The sequence below is a fragment of the Pongo abelii genome, chromosome 3 (genome assembly GCF_028885655.2).
Source record: "Pongo abelii isolate AG06213 chromosome 3, NHGRI_mPonAbe1-v2.0_pri, whole genome shotgun sequence".
In the NCBI taxonomy this organism is placed as follows: domain Eukaryota; kingdom Metazoa; phylum Chordata; class Mammalia; order Primates; family Hominidae; genus Pongo; species Pongo abelii.
The window spans coordinates 187,923,751-187,945,232 of record NC_071988.2 but is presented as its reverse complement, the minus strand read 5'-3'; the positions used below and the strand labels follow the sequence as shown (position 1 = coordinate 187,945,232).

At 38.9% G+C, this 21,482-nt stretch overlaps 1 protein-coding gene across 3 annotated transcripts in view; it reads right to left on the bottom strand.

The window, feature by feature from the left end:
- The window catches only part of TLL1 (tolloid like 1), a 236,193-nt gene extending 224,463 nt beyond the window's left edge, over positions 1–11,730 (bottom strand). The window contains exon 1 of one of the 3 annotated variants that reach the window (XM_024246040.3): positions 10,866–11,730. In XM_024246040.3, coding sequence (XP_024101808.2) covers positions 10,866–11,034 — 169 coding nt within the window. In that variant the 5' untranslated portion in view covers positions 11,035–11,730. Of the gene's footprint in view, positions 1–9,875; positions 10,841–10,865 lie in introns of those variants that run through there. The other 2 variants (XM_054554674.1, XM_063723716.1) reach the window with 2 other exon arrangements.
- Positions 11,731–21,482: the final 9,752 nt, after the last annotated feature.

Below are 21,482 nucleotides of genomic sequence, written 5' to 3'. Positions count from 1 at the left end.
ATTATTATTATTTGAGACAGAGTCTCACTCTGTCACCCAGACTGTAGTGCAGTGACGCAATCTCGGTTCACTGCAACCTCCACCTCCCAGGTTCAAGCAATTCTCCTGCATCAGCCTCCAGAGTAGCTGGGATTACAGACACTCGCCACCACGCCTGGCTAATTTTTGTACTTTTAGTAGAGACAGAGTTTCACCATGTTGGCCAGGCTGGTCTCAAACTCTTGGCCTCAGGTGATCCACCTGCCTCGGCCTCCCAAAGTGTTGGGATTACAGGCATGAGCCACCGCGCCCGGCCACAAGTTGAAATTTTAAAATCAAGTTGTGTGATTTTAAAACCAAGCTGCTTACACAGACTACTTCCAAATATCTGTATAAGCAATTATTGGTTACATTGTACTAGTCCACTGCCAAATAACAAAGCCTACAAAGTACTTACTTAAAAGTTGCAGTGCTCCCCACAAAGCATTATATTAATATTATATTAATCTTCATTTATGTTGAGTAAAGAAAAATCCAGCAAAAATGTATAAGAACACATATTCAGATTATCATAATTTATAATAGTATCTATTTTCAAATGCTAAATTAAAATAACTTAGCATGCAATTATGTGATTAATACATAAACAACTATTTACACATGAGCAATCATCTACCTGCAAATGGCAATGTGAAGACTATACTAGGTGAGGCATACTTCTGTAAACCCCAAGGATAAATCTATGTTTCCTTCATAAGAATGTTCAAAAAATGTTTAATGAATTAACGAATATTTGTAGTTTGGAGCCATGTGCTCAAACTTAGCTCTGTGTAAACATAGATTGTGAATATCTAAGCTCTTCAAATTGATCCAGATGGCAAACAAAATCTGAACCAGAAATTACCGAAAGACTATATATATAGCCAAGACTCTATTCACACTTTAGTCAACGTGAATTGAAAATTGTCAATATATTTTGAGTGTATTAGGCATATGAGCAAATAGCCAAGAGAACAACATACGGAAAATGTTTCTATCGGTTGCCTCTGGTATCTTTTAAAACAAGGTCTATTTGGGGGATTTATCTTCTCAATTGAAAAGTTCAGAGGACTTGAGATAACAAAATGTTTTTATGCATGGAAAGAAACAAAGACATTTATCCCACAAATGATTTCATAAAGATCATCTCTCCACAAATAAGTAGTTGTGATTAAAAATCCTCCACATCTCATATATTTATACTACTGTGAATAAAATAATACAGTGTTTGTTATGTTCCAGAAAAAGCGATGTGTACTTTACAACTAATTCTTATAACAACATCATGAGGATTATAATATCACCTTTATTTTATAGCTCAGAAAACAGAAATGTAATGAGGTTAAATAACTTGCTGAAAGCCACACATGGTTATTATGTGGGGGGTTTAGTATTAGAACTCATGGCCCTCTCACTCCAAAGCCCACATTTTTAATAGATCGTTATTCTGTCTCCTTGAAACCTGAAAAAATAATTTTTAAACCAACTCCAATTTGCAAAAAAGTACCCACATAAAAAAAGAAAGAAAATGAAAGGCAGACCATGGCAGCTCATGGAGTCCAGAGTTTTGAATTCAAAATCTGATTCTGTCACTGGGAGATATAAACCAAGTTAAGTTAAAACACTCAGCTACAAGTGCCATTCAATACAAGAACAAGATTTAATATAGGACACTCGTTTTTGAAGCATACGGTTTTGTGTATGAAGCCCCATGCTACTTCTGAGTTCCATTGTAAATGCCAGAGATCTGTTCTTACTACAACTATTTTCATCCTGGAACAAACTGGAAGTATATCCTATAATCAATATCTTCTTTCTGTGCGTTAACTCTTGGTCACTAGTTCATCTGTTCTTACTGTAACTATTTTCATCCTTGAGCACGTATCTTCTTTCTGTGTGTTAACTCTTGGTCAGGAGTTCACCCAGCAAACTGCTCACAAATCTCTTTCCAAATAGAAGCTGAGGCAGGCAGATCACCTGAGGTCGGGAGTTCGAGACCAGCCTGACCAATATGGAGAAACCCCGTCTCTATTAAAAATATAAAATCAGCTGGGCTTGGTGGCGCATGCCTGTAATCCCAGCTACTCAGGAAGCTGAGGCAGGAGAATCCCTTGAACCTGGGGGGCGGAGGTTGCAGTGAGCTGAGATCACACCACTGCACTCCAGCCTGGGCAACAAGAGCAAAACCCGTCTCAAAAAAAATGAAAGAAACATAAAGCAACACAGAGGCCCTGATTTAGGTCATTATTTCCTTTACCCGTTCCAGATACCAAAACCCAATTATTCTGACCCTGGTGACTGCCTGCCAGCTACACTGCATTCAGGTTTAGTTATATACTATTTCTTCTCTTGGGACTAAAGAATATACATATATAAAAGAAAATTTTCCACTAGGTCTTAGGTAGAAAAGAAGGAGGCAAGAAAAAAATGAGAAGCCTGTTTTACCAGATTTTGTTCTACCACTTGTTAGGAAACAAGTACAAGCAGGAATTCTTCATCCTAGAAAACATGATAATTTTCTAAATAATAATATGTTTTCTTCAAAAAAATTATAATACCCATATAGTAAATATTACATATGATATATATTTTGAATTTGCCAGACTTCCTCCTCTTAGGAAACCAGGCCAGAGTTCCAAGAAGTTTATTTGATCCTATTATCTCTAGGAGTTTTCAAGCATTTGACCTTAGGCTTTTAGACAAGTTAGGATTGAAAAAGGTGAAGTTATTTAAGTAACTTCACACAGCATATTTGTTTTCTCAAAGGCATTCACACATAATTTACATACATAGTGTACACTGTAAACCACTTTCCTGAATTTTTTTCACCTGCATTTGAAAGGATGTTCTTGCACTCTGTATGGGCTCATAATCATGAATTCAAGGAATACTCAGAGTAAATTTAAAGCGTGAAACAACATCTTACCACACAAAATGTCAGAGCCTGTGCCAGCAGCAGGGCACTCATGACTAAATTCTACCCACATCCAACCCAGCCCCTGTCTTAATGGACATGGAAAGCCTGCTGTCACAATGCATATACTTGAGGCTACACACAGCATTGTCTCCCCTACACTATTCACCCTCAAACATGTCTCTAATCCTATTAAAATTAGTCATTTGCATTTTTGTTTGTTTCATCCATAAGTAGGTATTTCATTCGTAACTTCTCACACTAAGAGAATGCTCTCAAGAGGGAGGAGGCCCTGCACTAAACTCCATGTGATTATAAAATACTGGTCTTACTCTGACAATACAATACGTGGCTTATAAAAATGCAAGAACACTAAAAGCAAGAGGCATTCTCAACAAAGAAATCACAAAGGATGGATGTCCACCACCATGTAAATTGACAGTCTCACTACATTTGTGCTGGCTGCAGAGCCAAGTGTGAGAAATTTGAAAAAGGAAAGTCATCAGAAATATAGAAACTCAGGTTCAAGCCCTCACCACTTGCCTGTTTTCCTCACGTATCCAGAAGGAGTGATAATGATAATTGATGGGGATATGGTGAAGACAGGAGGCTCTAGATTTTTTTAATGCAAAAATGTAAACTATGTTATGATGTGAGCCATGAAGAGACTTCCTAGATATGCGAGGTACTTGAGATAGGTGAGGACTCATTCCCTTCTTTAATATTCTCCATTTGGTGTTTCCTAATTATTCATGGTGTTCCTCCCGGGGATATTTGAAAGATATTAACTTCCATGCAATGAGGCATATACTTAATTATCTTTAATCTGAATACAAAACACAAAATACCATAAGCCTCAAATATTAGGTATTTGTGCTCTGAAAAGAATAGGGCAGAGGAACAAAGTTCCATCTTTTCTGGATGGTCAGTCAACTGAGCTAATGCCAAGGTGGTTTCCAACACTTTACAAGAAACTGAGATTATCCCAATAAACTCTTCAAATACACTCAGAGCCAAAGAAGAGAACTCAGAAGACACTTACAGCAGCAACCCGGCCAGGAGCTACCAGAGGTGACTCTGTGGTACACAATCCATGTGCTGACAGTTTAACATAGATGAGAAATGTAAGGAATGAGGGAACTATTCCACCCTTTTACCCCTCCATCTCTGCCTCCCTCATCACACAAATTAAATGTCGTCAACGGAAAGCTCAACAACACAGAATATTTAAAACGCTGAGAGTAAATATATGGCTTTTATCTCCACCTCCGTAACAACTCCCCTGACTTGTAAAATGGTACGGTGTGTTAAAAACTGTTGAAGTCTTTTTTAAACACTGAGTTGAATGCTTCAAGTAGCATACCAATACATAAAACTAGATTTTGGCTGGGAAAAAATAATATATTTAGAGCACTTCTGACCCATTTAATATATGGTTTCAACTTTTTAGAATTATTATCATTCAAGTAAGTTCTTTTAAAAAATATAATGGATAGCATTTGTTTTAGCTTAAACTCTAAACGTAAGTGGCAGGAGAAGAGCTGAGTAAGATAAACACCACCTTGCTTCACTTTCTGGATTTCAATTAACACCTAATTTACTAGACTTCTTAATACAAAATATGTAGTTGAGCTCTTTAGAACAGCGTGGCAGGATTAGCACACATTCTATAAAGAGTTGACAAAACTAGCAGTCCATTAGCCAGCCCACAATATCTCAAAGTCCAATAGTCAGTATTCCATTTTTAGGGCTCACAATGACAAGAATGAAATAAATAAGCAAGGGATTCCCTCCTCCTGCTTTCTGGAAAAGAACACAATCTATGTCATTCATTCCATAGCTTTGAGGTTATATATTTTTTAAGTTTTCCTCCCCAAGTGTTAGTATTCAATAGATAATTAAAGACAAAAACCACTAAAGCCATATTGCTAAATCATTCTGCCATATCCAGGGTTGGGGAGAGGACTCTGCACTCCTCAATTTAGGAGGATAAGTCCACAATTAATTCCAGATCCTGGAATATGAAAGAACTGTAAGAGGTTTCCAAACTCCCCTCATCCTGAGGATGAGGAAATCCTACATCCTCAGGAACCTTGCCAGGCCCCTGAGTCCTGGCCTAAGTCTGAGCTCAAGATGCTGCAGGGCGGAGTTCTCACAGTTCAGGGGAGCAACATGGCTCCCCCACCCCCACCACTTCCCTAGACACCAGATGGCCTCAGCAGGATGTGCAATGCCTCATTTTAAATGGATTATTTGCCTCTGTCTTCCCTAAGCATTCTTAGAAAAGCTTAAGGAGGGTCCTAGTTTTAAGTATTTTAAGCAGATGGGTCTAAGGAACTATTAGAATAAGTAATATTCTAAAATGAATGATAGTAAATTATCAGCATTTGATACTACCTACCTGAGTTCCAGAAGAATTTAAAGGCTAACCTCTTTTCTGTAAGCGATCATACCAAGGCCTCAATAATCGAAAGGTCTGAAGGATGATTAAGGTGGCTAATAGCCATAAGAAGGTTTGCAAAGAATATGGTTTTAACTATTGGCAAGTAAGTCTCAATTTCACATGAGAGAAATTTGCTAAGATATTCAAAAATAGGATTCTTGCATACACAATAGAGGAAGACAATATGGTTTCTGATGGAGGAACCATACATGGCTTATATTAGGTTTTCATAGAAAAGGAAACTGTCAGCTGGGTGCTCATGCCTGTAATGCCAGCACTTTGGGAAGTTGAGGCAGGAGAATCACTTGGTTCAGGAGTTCAAGACCAGCCTAGGCAACATGGTGAAACCCTGTCTCTACAAAAAAAAAAATTAAATTAAAATAATAAAATTAGCTGGGCATGGTGGTATGCACCTGTAGTCCCAGCAGCTACGGAGGCTGAGGTAGGAGGATTGCTTGAGCCTAGGAGGTCGAGGCTGTGAGCCAAGATCGTGCCACTGCACTCCAGCCTAGTGACAGAGTGAGATCTTGTCTCAGAAAAAAAAAAAAAAAAAAAAAGGAAGCCATCATCAGGGTAAGAGGGAAAGCTGTGGAATTATGTTAACTTTTTCAAAAAGCCTTTTCTAGGCTCTACACATATGAACTGTTTCACCTTGGTCTAAGGAGGCCTACACTGAGTCAAGTAGAGTTGACGGGGCACCTACTTGAATTAAGAATTCTATGCATTATTACACCAACTAGCTAAGAGAAGAGGTTCCACTTAGGTTTTGAATTTGTGAATGACACTACCCAGAAGCAAAACGTGGGAGGATCTCAGGAGACTATGTAAACAAACAAAAAGGAAAAGAAAAGAAGAGCTTTTGACCTTGCTCAGTATGAGGGAATATATTTAGGAAAAAAAAATCTATCTTTTTCACACCTAACAACAGTAACTGCCGTTGTGGACCAAATATGAATGTGGACCCTCAAGACAAGGACTAAGGAATTACTACTGACAAGCCAGGAGCAGAATTCAAGTGTATGGAATATAATGCCTTATCCATCCCTTCTGCAAACACTGTATTTTGGCCACTTCTGAGTTGGCACCCAAGGCAAGAAGAGAAAAAAAAAATCAAGATCTGAGGAAATGAAAACTAAAACAGAAGAAACGGATTAGGAGAAGCAGCTCTATGAAATGCATTTTTAAATGAGAGTGCAGCAGTCTAGAGAGGCACTGACTAAGAAATAAATGTTTGGATATCTAAAATTATGATGGAATAAAGATATGGAAAAGAACATCAAATTCAAAAATGGCCAGTTCAGCTAGAAAGTACAACACTGAGGGCCAAAAGAATGAGGCAATGTTACCTAGAAATTATGAACTGAGGAAAATTATCACAAGGCCTAGCATACTAGGACACTGGGGCACCGACTATAAAGAAAAGCAGGAAGAGTTTTCTAAAATGCCAAAAGCCTATTTCTACATAGACAGGCTTGCAGATGCTCCTCTATAGGCAAATTTCACCTTGCAAGGCACTGACCTTTAATCATGCTTGGGTTTTTTTTTTTTCCAAGATTAGGAGTCATTTACTCAGGAGCTTCTAGGTAGAAAGTCTTTTGTCAGGTGTTCACAAATGTCTACAGAGAATAAGGATATTGTTCTGCAAAAACATCTTACTCCACCAATTCTATACCCCTCTACCCAAAATTAAAAGTACTAATTTCTTCAGTTTCTCCTATTAGATATTCTATTTACAGTTGCCTGAGCTTTCTTAATATTCCCATAAATACAAAAAAAAAAAAAAGAAAGAAGAAGGGAAAGAAGGGAAGGAAGTAAAAAAGCAAGGAATGGAAGGGAGGGAAGAAGAGAAGGAGAGAAAAGAAGGAAGGGTATGTGTTAATACACAGTTAGTTCATCAGGTATCTGCTTTTCCATGTAATCTGTACACATATTTGGCAGAAGATTAACTTACAAACTAAATTTGCCTAGGCTCTTCACAGATATTAATACTCAGATTAACACTTATTTCTATAGTACAACAATGAAACAGGACACCTCCGTCTCTGCTCTGGAATGAGCTCTTGCAGCATCAGCTTCCCAATGTCCCTTGGGAGCCTCCTGACCTAGAGAGTAAGAGAAACCTGATTGTATATTCAGATGATTGTGCACTGCACTGTTGAAAGACAGACAGATATTCATTTGAATTATCTGTATCTTTGTGTATATCTACTTATATAGAGAAATAAAGTACCTATATTTTGTCCTAAAGGATTTGGCTATATAAATATGTCCGCAGCTGTGCTGCACTGACTCACCTACTATCACTTATACCTACAATGTCTTTCTGAGTAAAAATCCTATCAAATTAACACAAGGATTCGTTTCTACCCTATAGTTTCATGAACTTGAAATCAGAGTTCTGATAGGTAAACAAATTGTATTCTATTTCACAAATGTGTTGAGGATAGTGTAATTTTTAAAGTTGTAATTCAGAAACAAATCTTATTGGGTAACATACATTTGATCTTGTTTAGAAAAAAAGTTTGTAAATGGCAGTATCAACAGTCTATAGATATCGAGAAGGTATTGAGAACATATTAAATTCCTAACAGTAGTAATCCATCCCTGTGATAAACATTAAAAACCAGTTATGATCTCTGTCCTCAAGGATTTGAGTTTCAAAAAAATGAAGCTATGTTCTTCGCTTCACCTATATCAGATATGCAAGTAATTGCATCTCTATTAGTCTGGACTCCTGGTAAACCTAGACTAATTTCTATTGTTATCATCTCAATGAAAACCTCCAAAAGGCCAACTAAAAATGCAGTGTAATTGTCAAATACAGCTAGACTTTTCAGCCAGGAAACTTGGAATCAAGTTCTGAGTAATCCTGACAAAGACATGTAACCTCACTGGGACTCTGTTTTCCTATCTGTAAAATGGGAAGAGTAACAAACTCTACCATATTGAGCTGTTGTGAACACCAGCACTCAAAAGTGCTTTAAAACCACAAAGCCATGATTGTCATTGTGATATCAAGCCTCTGTGTACTTTGAGGAATATGAAGACCCTGTTAGAGAAGCTCAGAAAGGGCCTTTTATTTCATGGGCCATGCTCTCCAATCTGTTATTTGGAAAGGGAAGATTAAAGGTGCCCCAAGTGTCTGGAAAGTACCTTCTCTTTTGCTTTTGCCTGGCTTTCTTTCACAGACCCGTCCCCATCTTCCTTATTTCAGTGATTTTTTTTTTTTTTGACTCTTGCTTGGGATTTCAATGTATTATTTCATCTTTTTCCTGTTATTGGAACTTTGATTTGACTTTCCCAGCGATAAAAAGGAGGCACTAAAATTTTGCCTGTCTTGAGCCAAGATGGTAAATTAAAGCCTAAATTCAAAAGCAGGGTGGATAATTTTAAAAGGGATCCACATTCTGTGCATACTTCTTAGCCCTCCACTTGGGCCATTCTTATTTCTCTCTCATTACACACACACATGCATGCGTGTGAACACACACACAGGTGTGCACTGGTATGCCTCTTCTCAAAAACAGAGAAGAAATAAGATTAGGGTAATAATCCGTTCAACGTTGGTTTTGTTGTTGCTTTACTTTCAACAACTATATTAAAAAATAAACCAGTATCAAAAGGGAAACAAAAGTAAATGCTATTAAAGTTTCTTTTTCCTTGCCTAGATGTTTATTTGCCGAGGAAACTAAACGTTAATGTCTGAGGTGTGTTTCAATACACATGGTGCAAATACTTATCTGCTTGAATCTTTCACACAACAGGGTATCAAAGTAGCTGTTTTCCTAGACAATCTTTTGAAATAATGTACTTCATCTCTACCTTACCACAAACAAGAAAACGCACAATTTTCAGCAAGTTACAACATTATTCAAAAGAAATTTCTTAGCAAAAAGTACATTTAAGGAGTTGCAGAGAACAGATTCTGAATGCCCAGCCACTAGTCACCCACCACAGCAATCAGCATCTCCTTGTCCAAACCATCCCGGGCGGCCCAAGAAACTTTCAGTGGGAAAATAGATACAGTTATTAAAAGTGACAGCAGGGAACTTATCAGCAAAACTGAATTAAATCAGAATTCTGAGTTCCAGCCTGACAGGCTCCTGCTAAGCTACTCTGAGTTTTGAATAAGTACCTGCATTTAAGGATGCACCGAGAAAGACGTGATAATGTGAACACAACACACATACCCTTTTTGTCAGAACAATGGGTCATCAAAGGTAAAAATTAACTAGGGAATTTCCAGCATTTTTCTTCATTGTGTACACCTCTCCTTCCTCCAGGCCCAAGAGAGGGTGAATAATGCTTATCTAGTTACGAAAGGGAAGAAAACCTAGTCACAGAGCAACCTCGCACAGAATCCGGAGAACCCTAGATATATTTGACTTTGTCCACTCCCTTCCTCCACGCTTCGCTAAAGCCCACACCTCTTGGGATGGAACCCAACTTGCCTTCCGCTTACAAACCGCTCTACTAGGTTAGCCCCAACCACCATGCAACCTTTAGGAAGTTTCTCGTGCGTCCACACTGAGCGCGGATCCCTCAGCCACAGCCCAACAGAGCAAGGAACCAGGAGCTCCCGAAGCCCGGACAGGAGCCGCGGCCGGTGCTGGGCGCCCTCAGGCGCTGCGCTCACGTGGTAGCGGCCCCGGGCACGTGCGTCTCAGACCTTAGGCGGCGAGAGGGAAGCGCCGCCCCGCGCGCGAGAGAGGCTGGCAGCGGCGCCAGAGGCGTAGAAGGGAGGGGAAGGACCTGGGACATTCAGGGACCCTGCGAGGCGAGAACCTGAGCTTCAGGCAGTGCCGGTCCGACTGAATTTCCCTGGGGTGTTAGCAGGAAGGAAGACTCAAATTCGAATGGGGTAGCAACTTAAAAACATTTTCCTTTTCAGTTTATTTTAAATGGGCAAATGCATCAGAATCCCATCTAGAAGTGAGTTCTTCCGAGATTGTCACAATCCCTTTCTAGCCTGGAACCCACACTGGAAATTCCTGGTAAAAGAGGGAGCCCAGGTGTCTCGAGGTAGCAATGCCATCCTCCTGTATCTTTTGGGGAACCCTGCCAACTCGCTCTCGAACAAGCGCTGGGAAACCACGCCCTGGGGGGGGAAAAAGAAGACGGTGTCCCTTCCAGATGCATAAAGCCCGCTGAGTGTTGGAATTTAAAACGAACAGCAGCCAGCTATATTTACGACTTGTTTCGTTTTGCTGGGGGAGGGGAGAGGGATCAGAAACTCTAGGACCTTATTCGCAGACTGGGAGATGGGAGCTTGGCAGTGGATCCCACTAGCACAGAACTCTAGTCAACTGGGGCCGCAGCGGCTGCCACTTGCGGGTGGGGAAGGGAAGGAAAAGGAGGGGGAGAGAAGGAGGGGCGGCGGAGGGGCTGACGCGGGAGGGAAGGAAACAGGTGAGCTCCCACCGCCACCCATCGGAAACCCAGCGCAGCGGCCCCCGGCGCGCCACCGTCCCAACCTGGAGAGCCACTTACCGGCTTTACACGGGTCCTTGTAATCTATAGTCTCTGTTTTATCCTCTTCGTTCCCATCAAAAGTGTAATCATAATCGAGGCCAGCGCAGACCCATAGCTCCCCGTAGAAAACAATCCCCGAGGCCACCAGCCACACGAGCATCCTCGGGGAAAGCGTTCCCAACCCCATCCTCCTCCCCTGGAGGAAAAGGAGGGGACGGGACCCAGAGGTTAGGCAGCCGCGGTCCGCGCTGATGTGCGGGGCTACGGGCACCGGTGCTCTTCTCCCCACCCGGAGGCTTCTCGGCGGGACGGGGATGCTCAGGTGTCCGGAGACATGTGGATGCCGCCGGGACAGTAGAGAGGGCAAGCACTGCCTGTTACCCCCAGTCGCAGGGAGAAGTTGGCTAGGGGCCCGCGGGTGGGCGGAGGGCAGGTAAGGAACTCTGCACTCGGAGGCGGGGAGGGCGCAGGCAAGCTCGGCTCTGGCGGCGCTGGCGCTCGCAGCCTGCCAGGTCGTCCTTCTGGCTGCCGAACTTCCCGCGGCCGCGGCTCGGCGAGCGGCGCCCCGCGGGCTCAGCTGCCACCAGAGCTCGGACTCCCGCGCCGCGTCCCCGCTGCTGCCAGGACTCCGCGGCCGAGCGCGAGCCGCCGCCGCCTGAGCCCAAAGCCGCCGCCGCAGCTCCGAGAAGATGAATCCGGTCTGCACATCAGCACATCTGAATTGAAAGGGGAGACCGAGGAAGGGGGTGGGGGCCAGGCATTTCTACGCCGCGAGACCTTAAAAGCCTGCAGAAGCCAGCAAAGCAACTGACTGCGAGAGAGCAAAAGTGTGAGGATTTGGGGATGCACTGTTTGCCTTCCCCCCGCCAGCCTGTCTTTTTACCCTCTTCCTAACTTGAAAAAAAAAAAAATATTCGCACCATCTAACCCAATCACTTGCATCCTGCTTACTTATTCATACAATCAGGGTCAGGATCCGGGCCACAGCCTCCTCTCTTGACTTCTTTTGATAGCCTTAGACAAACAAACAGACAGGAGCGCGCTGACAATTCCATTTATATTTTACCAGAGATAAAAATGAATATATTATGTATCTGTGTACGCAAACAGCAATTAATAGATGATGTACGTGTCAGTTGAGAGTGCCAGACCGTGGGTGGAGCGAAGGATCGTGATAACTTAGCTGCAAATCCATATTTCCCCTCCCCCCAAATAAACAGCGAGTGTGTATTGCTTTCCTTTGCTGCTGTTTAACCTTAGAGCAGCGCAGGAATGGAGGAAAAGTGTGCGAGTCTTCACGATTTTGGTAAGAAAATAAACAGACTACTGTAAAAGTCTCCTAACCAACAAAGTTTTGCTAAGAACTAAGATCCTCAGAACTGCAATTAAAAAAAAAAATCCAAAATCGAGTTACAGATTGCAGCAGCAGGAAACGCTGAGACCTTGCCGATGGGCTGGCGCTATGGCTCACGTGGGCGCAGGAAGGGAAGCTGGATGGAATACTCGGGAAGCAAATTTTCTGTGACAGTTCTGGCGCCCATGAGCAGAGTTGCTCAGTATCCTTCGGCTTCAGTAATGTTTTACTTCTTCAGAGGAGAGGGTGTAAAACCTGGCAGGAGGGTCAGCGAGGTAAACCACATGTCAGCCGAGCAGACTCAAGACAAACACAGGTTGTGGGAAATTGGGGAGGAAAAAAATCAGAGGAAATCTCTGCAAAACCCCTGTTGTGAGCAATTCCGAGGTTTCCCCACATCTGCAAGTAGTTTCCAAAATAGGTGAGATGACTTCTCCCCCAACAAGCTTCCAAGGGACTGGTGATTGGGAGCTTTCCTTTTCCAACTAAATCTTTAAAACTGTCACTTTAGCAAGGACTTGTTAAAAAAAAAAAAAAAAAAAAAAAAAAAAAAAAAAAAAAAGCCTTACATCTTATTTGACTAGTGTTCCCCCCATCCAAGCTATCATCTAGAGGAATGTGTGAAGGTAAACACACAAACACACACACACAACTTTGACAGATAAAGTCATCTTTGGTTTGGAGATTTTACTAGGTTTTATTCATGTTCGTTAGAGAAAAGTAAGAAGCCAATCTTGAAAAAGTACCAAGTATTTTCAACTTAAACTAAAAGTATAGGAAGGCTAGGTGGAACTGAACTGACCAAATGTTCTTTGCAAAACTGGGTCTTTCTCAGAGGCCACTGCAATGATGGAGCTTCCATTCCATAGATCTTAAGCTTTTAATGCCCAGGATACAGAGCAGAAGTAGATTTTTAAAAAGAACATGTTCAACAAGCAGGTAGAGGCGTTTGATTTTGAAATCTCTTGCTGAGTCATTCTCAAATTCTTTTACCCATCCAAAAAAAAAAAGTTTGCATAATTAATAATAGTGTTGCCCTAGTGCAGAGCTCAACAAGAATATGTCCTGCTTAGCCCATCTGAAAGCCTAGAGAATTCAAATGTCATCTAGAGGATTCCTGCTCTTGAGCTGCTGACAGTGTTCCCATTCCCTATCCCAAACCTTAAAAATATCCCTTGTTAATCTAAATGCCTGCAAACATCTCCTTAGACTATTTTATCATGTGTAAATTTGCAAGAAGTTTTACCTGTGGTTTGCCTAAACATCACTTACTTTGCAGGAATAAATATGTTTTATTCATTTGTTCTGGGAGAAAAAGTACTGTATAGGGATAATAGCCTCATTATTTATAATGACACCAATTACTTTCAACATGTTTTTCATTATTTGGTTTTAAAATGTTATGAATTTGTAGTCCAGAGAGTTAAAATGATTATCATAGTAGAACTTCAAGTCAAAATACAGGAATGTTTCTTTACAGCTAATATACTTGCAGAGAATACCTGCATCACAATACCCAGGCTTAATCCCTGATTTATTTTTAAATATTAAATCTAACTCTAGGTTTATAATAAGAAAATTCATTTTTTTAAACTAATTTTGTCTCTGTAGTTGTTATGATTACAAACTAAAAATAGATTTTTCCTTGTCCATGAAAGAAACATAAATTTGCAAGAATATGTATGTGAGTAAGGGAGTTGATTGCTCTGTCATAGTATAGCTGCAGACACGCAGTAGGTGAATTCAATCTCCTCAAGAAGACAAAAAGGAGAAATTGATTCCCTTAGTAAGACATGTGCTGATGTTGCCCTGGCTTCTAGCTGACAAGCTCTCTTGATCACCATTGCCACCTGCAACAGGACCCCATCACTCTCAGCAATAATAGGGAATGAAGCCAAGAGTGCTGCAAAAGGCAAGCTCTATGCCAATTAGTATATCACGTTGGAAATACCAATTAAAATAAATTTCCCTTGTGGAAAATATCAGTTAGACATGTATACTTTCTAATCTAGATTTGGGCAAAGCTAGATGTGATCACTTTGTGTTATAAAACCAAGTAATACATGAATGAATATATTTCCCTTTTGTCCCTTGTGAAAAAAAAATAATTCAGACATATGTGAAATAAAATGTGAGTTTTCCTCTTCCCTCTGGTCTCACTCCCTCCTCCAAACTAAAAACTGCTAACTTGTTAAACAAATAGCATGTATATAGATTGACTTCTCAAAAACAGCAAATATTGGCAATTTCATATTACTTTAAACCTTTAAAAAGTCCTTCTTTGTGTTAATGCTACTGTTATTCTGAATGAATCTATATGCAACTCAGTCAAATACTTTTAAGTGAAGAAATGATTCTTAGAGCCTTGGTGGACTGTGACTTCCACATTTTCTGTTTTTAAAATCTTACATTATATGGTTTTTATATTGCATTATTTTATATATATATATATATCACCACTGATGAATGCTCCCAACTCTTCAGAATTAGGATGATCCCACAGTAATCAAAATCTGCCCTTATTGCTATTTCCTAAAGAACAAATACAGTATCTGAGAAAAAATGAAAGAAGTAATCAGAGGGCCATATTTGCATCATTCACAAAGGTGTGGAAGAAAGTTTTGTTTGTTAAGAAAAAGACATACACCTGCCCCGGGGGATAAAAGGAGCTTTCATTCTGCAATGGATTCTGGATTCTAATCTGAATAGGGGCCCCTAAACTGAATCTCTGGTTATTCTTTAATAGTTTACTGTACTAGTCTTTCTCTCTACCATGCCCTCACTGGCCCTCACTGTGGGGAACAGAGATGTCCTTTGTTTTTATGGCTTTTAGCTACTCCAGACCATTTAACTCTTATTTTCACCCCATTCTGATGTGACCCTCTACTGGATACACACAGCTTTATTGCATGAGCTTTCTTTCAGTTCTACATGGCATCTCCTAATTCTAGAGTTCAGTGTCCCAAAGTGTGGTACTTAAATTGCTGCGAGTACATGAAGTGATTTTAGGTAATGTAGTAATAAACTACATATAGATGTGTATATGTATCAGAAAAAAATAGTTATTAAATTTGCCATTGCATGTATAGTTCTTACAATCATGCTTAAGCTAAAAACCAAGGCACTTGCTTTGTGAAATTAAGCCAGTGATGAAGGTAGCAGGTGAAGGTTGACTAATGTTTGATAAACACTGATCTAGTCCAACTCCTGTCCTCTGCTACACCACACTGCCTGTGGGTTCCTGCCATTTGCCTCTTCCATCACACCTGTCCCACAGTTGCTTCCTTCTTGTGCCTGCTTATCACTCATTTTCACTTCCAGTCCTTCAATACAAAAGGTCTGAGTCTGGACAGGGAAGCTGCATGTATTCATTGTTGGCACTTTGGATTTGTTTGCTGTTTTAGGCATCGCTTGCTGTATCACTCTTTAGAATATCCACTGACTTGTGTATTAAAAAATCATATATATTTGCTTAATGACATCCAGAAATGATTGCATTCTTCCTTTGGGCAACAGCTTGGCCAAAGTGAAATGGGGGCAAAGGAATGGAATAAGAAGGAGGTCTTCCTATTTCCAACCTAATGGGACTCAAAGGCTTCAGTCCACTAGTAGGTTTCCAATTATGTAACTTCTGCTCCTTTACTGAATCCTCACTGTTGTCCCCTGAACACCTAATTAAGGAGGCACAAGAGTATGGAGCTTGGAAACAGTCCCTCAGTGCAATTTCCAGCTCTCTACTTCCTAGCTTGGTAACTTTGTACCTGCTTTTGTAACCTCAAGTGTCCTCAGTTTTCTCATTCATAAAACACAGACAATTTTAGGGATAGTGATATTTCGTAGAGTTGTTACAAAGAGTAAGTTAATCAATGTATGTGATACTTTTTATAGTTCCTCGTATATAGAAACTATGTGTATACTGGTTCCTAGTACATAAGAACTTTTGGTAACTATTTGTTATTATTATCATCTTCAGCGAGTTCTAAAAAGTCCAACTATTTCCAGTCCCTCTAACTACATTATTTGAAAAGAGACTTCTCTTTCTTCACTTGACCTAAAGCAGAATAACTTACTCAAAGTGATGCTGGAGAGAAGCAATGAACAAATCGGTTAAGAGCACAGAATTCAGCCACAGAAAACACAGACTTAATACTGACTTTCCCATTTAGTAGCTATTTTGCCTTGAACAAGTTACTTCCCTAGCTACACTCTCCTGGTTTTTGAAACAGAAATGAAATACCTAATAGGGTTAAACTGAGAACTAGATAAAATTATGCATGTAATGTACTCCCTAGCAGATGTAAGCTAGCAACATTTAAAAAGTTGGTTGTTATTATTAATTGGTATTTTTCTAGTGATCGGCAAAATCTATACATAGTTTTTCCACTGGCAGGCAAGAAATTCAGCATGCATGCACACACACACACACACACACACACACACACACACAAATCTGGCTACAGATTAAATAAAACTAGGACAATTTTCTTTGAAAAATTCCATTAATAATACAAAACCCCTCAAGCTGAAATAAACACTACTGGTGTTCTTTATAAACTCCCCAATAATATAGTAACTGACATTAGAATGCCTCTCATCTGGCCATTTTCTGTCCCCTTTATTTAGCTAATATAGTACTGTTTTCATATTTTTATATTATGAGCATAAAGTATGTCTCCCAAGATTTCCTAAGCAATTTCCCTATAAAATTAAATTTGTATTTTATTTTACTTACTTCATAGGTGATTAAAAAATAGACTCTGAAACCTTTGATGGATCGTATTATATACTTCCAACACAATGAGAATAATTTAGTTTTAAAACTATAATAATGGAGTATTATCAGCTTCTTGGAAGAAAGGAATACACTCAACTCCTTAAGGCACATTATCCAAGTCAATCACTTGCCAAAGTTTTTAGAGTCTTAAGCTATTTTAAAGATGAGGAAAGGGAGTTGAAATGAGTGAGTGATTCATGGACATATTACAGTTGCCTTATAACCCCTGACCCTCCACTGGCTCCTTTGGCTGGCCACTTTTTGGGAGCCTGCATTTCCACTAATCCTGCTAAACAGGTGCTGGGCAGTGGAGAGCTATATGCCGAACAATGGCCAATGACCTCCAACCCCAGCTAAAGCCCATTCTTCCTTCCAACCTGGCTGCATTGTATCGTTCCTGACTCCCCAGATGATAGTCTACAAGAAAGTCCCTCAACTCTGCCTTGCATTCAAGTTGTCCATCTCATAGAGGATAGGAGCCACATCTCTTCTATAAATGAATCCCACAGAATACTTTGTACATACAAGATGCAAAATAATTTTTTACGGACAAAAATAAAATTAACTCGATTTTATAATCAAAGTAGTATTCTAAAAGATTCCGTCACTGGAAACATTGAACACTAGAATACCAGTGAAAATTAATTTTAAAAATCTATACATTCAGTATAAAAGCAGGGTTTGGGATGGGAAAACGCGTTTAAGTCCTTGTTGCTCTCCTTGTTTGATGTCTTTGGACACTTATCCTTTCTTAGCTCAATTTTTCTCACCTTTAAAATAAAATAAAATAAAACGCTTACCTCATATGGTTATTTTGCAATGCAAACACATCAAGTACGTAAATCACTTCGCATGCAGCCTGGCACGTGACAGGACCCCGTAGCTATGAAGTCCTCACCTCTTCTGCCCACTGATACGGAATTCCAGAGCACCAGCAATCCAACCTGAAAGGAAATTTGTAATAAGTATTTATGAAACTTTTAATAAGTATTTATGAAACGGTTGAGAAAAGCAAGATTTTTCCTTGGTAGGTAATAAAAGATTATGAAGAAAGCAGTAAAGATAGTAGAAGGTTTAAATTTCTAACAGGACTCATTCACTTGAGGATTTCATCTCTCCTTTCCATTCCCACCCATAAGTAACTAAATGTCCAAACAATAGTAATACCCTATTGCTAACTTTATTAATTTACCTTCACAAAATAAACCTTGTGAAAATATGATAAAATAAATTTTGTTCTGGATCTATGAGAACAAACATCTTAATAGTCAGTAAATAAAAACACAGTGTGCTGAAATAAGTTAAACTGAAAAGGCTGACATTGTTTACTGACCTCTTGAATACGTTGTTGGGTAATTGATTGGCGTAAATTTAAAACTTGTGTGATTTCATTTTTTTATGATGCATTGTAAAATCACCAAGTTATTTTATAACTAATTTAACTCTATTCATAATATGCAGCTGCACTTGAACACTAGTTTTTCTGTATTTCTGAACTCCCCATTATGCTTTGCACTTAGTTCCGGGACCCAGCCAGATTTATTCTGTAAGCTGCACTGGGCTTTCAGGTGGCAATAATTAATGACCTTGGCCCTTATTTTCCAGCATTATAACTCACTTTGGGTGGCTTTTCCAACCACTAAAGCAATAGTTTTGCACTATAAAACCAGCCTCCAATCAATATAAAACATCTGAAGTGTGTTTATTTATATATTTATTGCTTTTCATCTCCAAAGCACTTTAACAACATTAACTAATGGTCCCTAAAATAGGTGAAGATGGTTTTCTCTAGGCTCACGACACCAACTCTAAAAGCCTGAGACACTGAAGTGGCTACAACTCAGAAGGAACAATTTCCTTCGTAGTTTTCTTCTTCCTCACCTCTTGGGGAAAGAATTCATTCATATTTACTCTGGGTCTGACAACCAAAAAAAAAAAAAAAAAAAAAAAAAAAAAGAAGAGGGAGAGAGAGAAAGAAAGAGATCTTGAAAACAGAGGCACAGTTGGGCCAGCAGCGATGTCAACCATCTTAACAGTGGATTCCCACTGTCTCGCAGGTCAGTGGATCACTAGCACATCCACAGTGCTTTTGCCAGGGTACACAGGAGACTGGGTTATCAAGAGCTAATTACTCAGACAGGGTTTTGATCCTCAATTATCTAGCTATTTCAGATGAAAACGGGTGTGGTGTTTTAATTTTTCCTAGCAAGAAAGTGCTGACATATCTGGATAATTTCCTCAGCTTTCTACTTTAGTTCACATGTATTCAACAGAAGGTTATACCGGTGCTTTGTAAATTATTACCACTCCTCTAAAAACACCACCACTTGTGAGTTGAGGTCACAGTTCATCTGTGAGTCTGAGCCTCATATCTCACACCTCACTATTAAGTATTCTGCTTGTAACATAAAAGCAGAGCGTTGCTATCTTTTTTTCTCTTGCACACTGCTCTTTAGAAGAATTTTTAAAAGTCTGCTCATTCATTTGGGTTCCAACGTCAACATCAAAAGTAATTAAATCCTTTGCTAGAATAATTTTTTACTACAGCTCTCATTTAAAAATAAAACACTTTAATAATTTCAAGGAATTAGATTGAAACATATCTAGAAAACCTGTAAAAATTAGTTGATTCTCCTTTGTTTTCTTGCTCTATAGTAATAATTGCTATCAGAAATGGAAATTGTCATGTGTTTGGCTATAAAATCAGTGCAAATTTTATGGCTTACTCTTTTAAAACCATGAGACCACATGCAGAGAACCTGAAGCTGTTGGCTCTTAATTACTAGTAAAACAGGAAAGCAATTATTAGAGCAATTAATTCAATATGTAATGGGACTTTTTATTAGCCATTTTTATTCTAACATAGTAAATAAACGCTTCCTTTCACAGGACATGCCCAGCAAAAATAAATAGAATTATCGTTAAATAAGAAGCACTTCATAAAATTGGCAAACATATCTGTTAATGATCTTAAATATGTAAAAAGCATGACACAGTAGATCAGTTTCTAACTTCGATTCTTCCAACACCCCAATTAAATTAAATTAAATTAAATTTAAATTAAATTAAATTAAAATTGCTCCTATCTAAATCAACATTTACTGCTTTGACCTTGGTATCTGACTCATTGCTAATAAATAATTTCCCAAAATCATAAACATGAAAGTGAATAATGGGATGATAAATTTTAATTTAGTGAAATAGAATGTATTTTATTGCAAAATTAATTGCTTCTTCTTTCAAATATCAAGCACTATAGGCTAAAGTAATGGTTGTATTTTAGAACTATAAGATTCCCTATGGTTTTTGAATTTCTATCAAAGGTGAAAATCTGTTTTTTCCTCAATTTTTATAATACACTTTTTCATAAGATTAATTATTTAACTATGTCACTCAGGGTAAGTTTTCAAAGTGATTTCTCTGTTGAAAAGTACTTTGTACTTTGATAATTTATCATTTCTACTTCCATATTTATAATTTATACTTCTATATCACAATTGTGAGGGATTTTTGTATGTGTTTTAAGCAATATTTTATTAATGTTCTAATTAATATGATGAGCAAAAAACCAAAAGTATGAGCTCCACATTAAAGTCTGAATATTGAAAGTACTGTATAAAATGAATCTTGAAAATTAAGATTACCAAAGGAATACTAATATTTGCATGTGGAACCTAAGTGTGTTAAGGACAGGACAATATTATTTCTTCTTCAAGCAAAATGATTAGAACTCTTAAAGAAATATTGATTTTGTAAGTGTTGAACTTATAACATTGAGAGTGATGCTAATTAAATGTCTCTAACACTCCCTAAGAAGGGAGAGAACATGACAATAATTAAGTCATCAGATAACCTTAACTAGATTGAAGCATTTGCTCTGGAGAATGTTATAACAATCCTTCAGATCCTGTTTTTCTACTAGGCCTTCAAAGGCTGCATGGCACTGAAACTCTGAATTTCAAAGAAACTGTTCAGGAGTCAGGACACTAATTGGCCCTAATGTGTTTTAGAGTATGGTGTTCTAATTGGCACGCTGTCGAGGCATTACCCAGATGTACAAAAAGGATGCTTTATGTAGACTAAGGTTGGCAGCTGTGTCCCTGTTGGCTGGTCAGTTTTTTGACATCCTGCGACCTCTAGTGAGAACCAGAAGTTGTCAGCCAACATAAATTTCCTTGCCCAGTCTGAGTTTCTATAGGAGCAGCAGATAAAGAAAAGCCCCTCAGCTAGGCTCATAGAATACTTTTGCTTTTTTCAGATCGCAGCATTTTTTCGGGTTTGAGAGGGTGAAACTATTTTCTTAAATACCTTTGAATTTTTTCCTCAAAATCTCTAGAAATTTTATTTCAGTCCTTCAATTACTATTTCAGTACCTTCAATTATTATTTCAGTACTTTCAATTACTACTCTAAAGTTAGTAAAAATAAAAAAGGGTGAAAAGTCCAATGAAAATATGAAGTAAGTCTTAAGGGTAAAAAAAAAATGTGTCTCAACTATATATTACAAA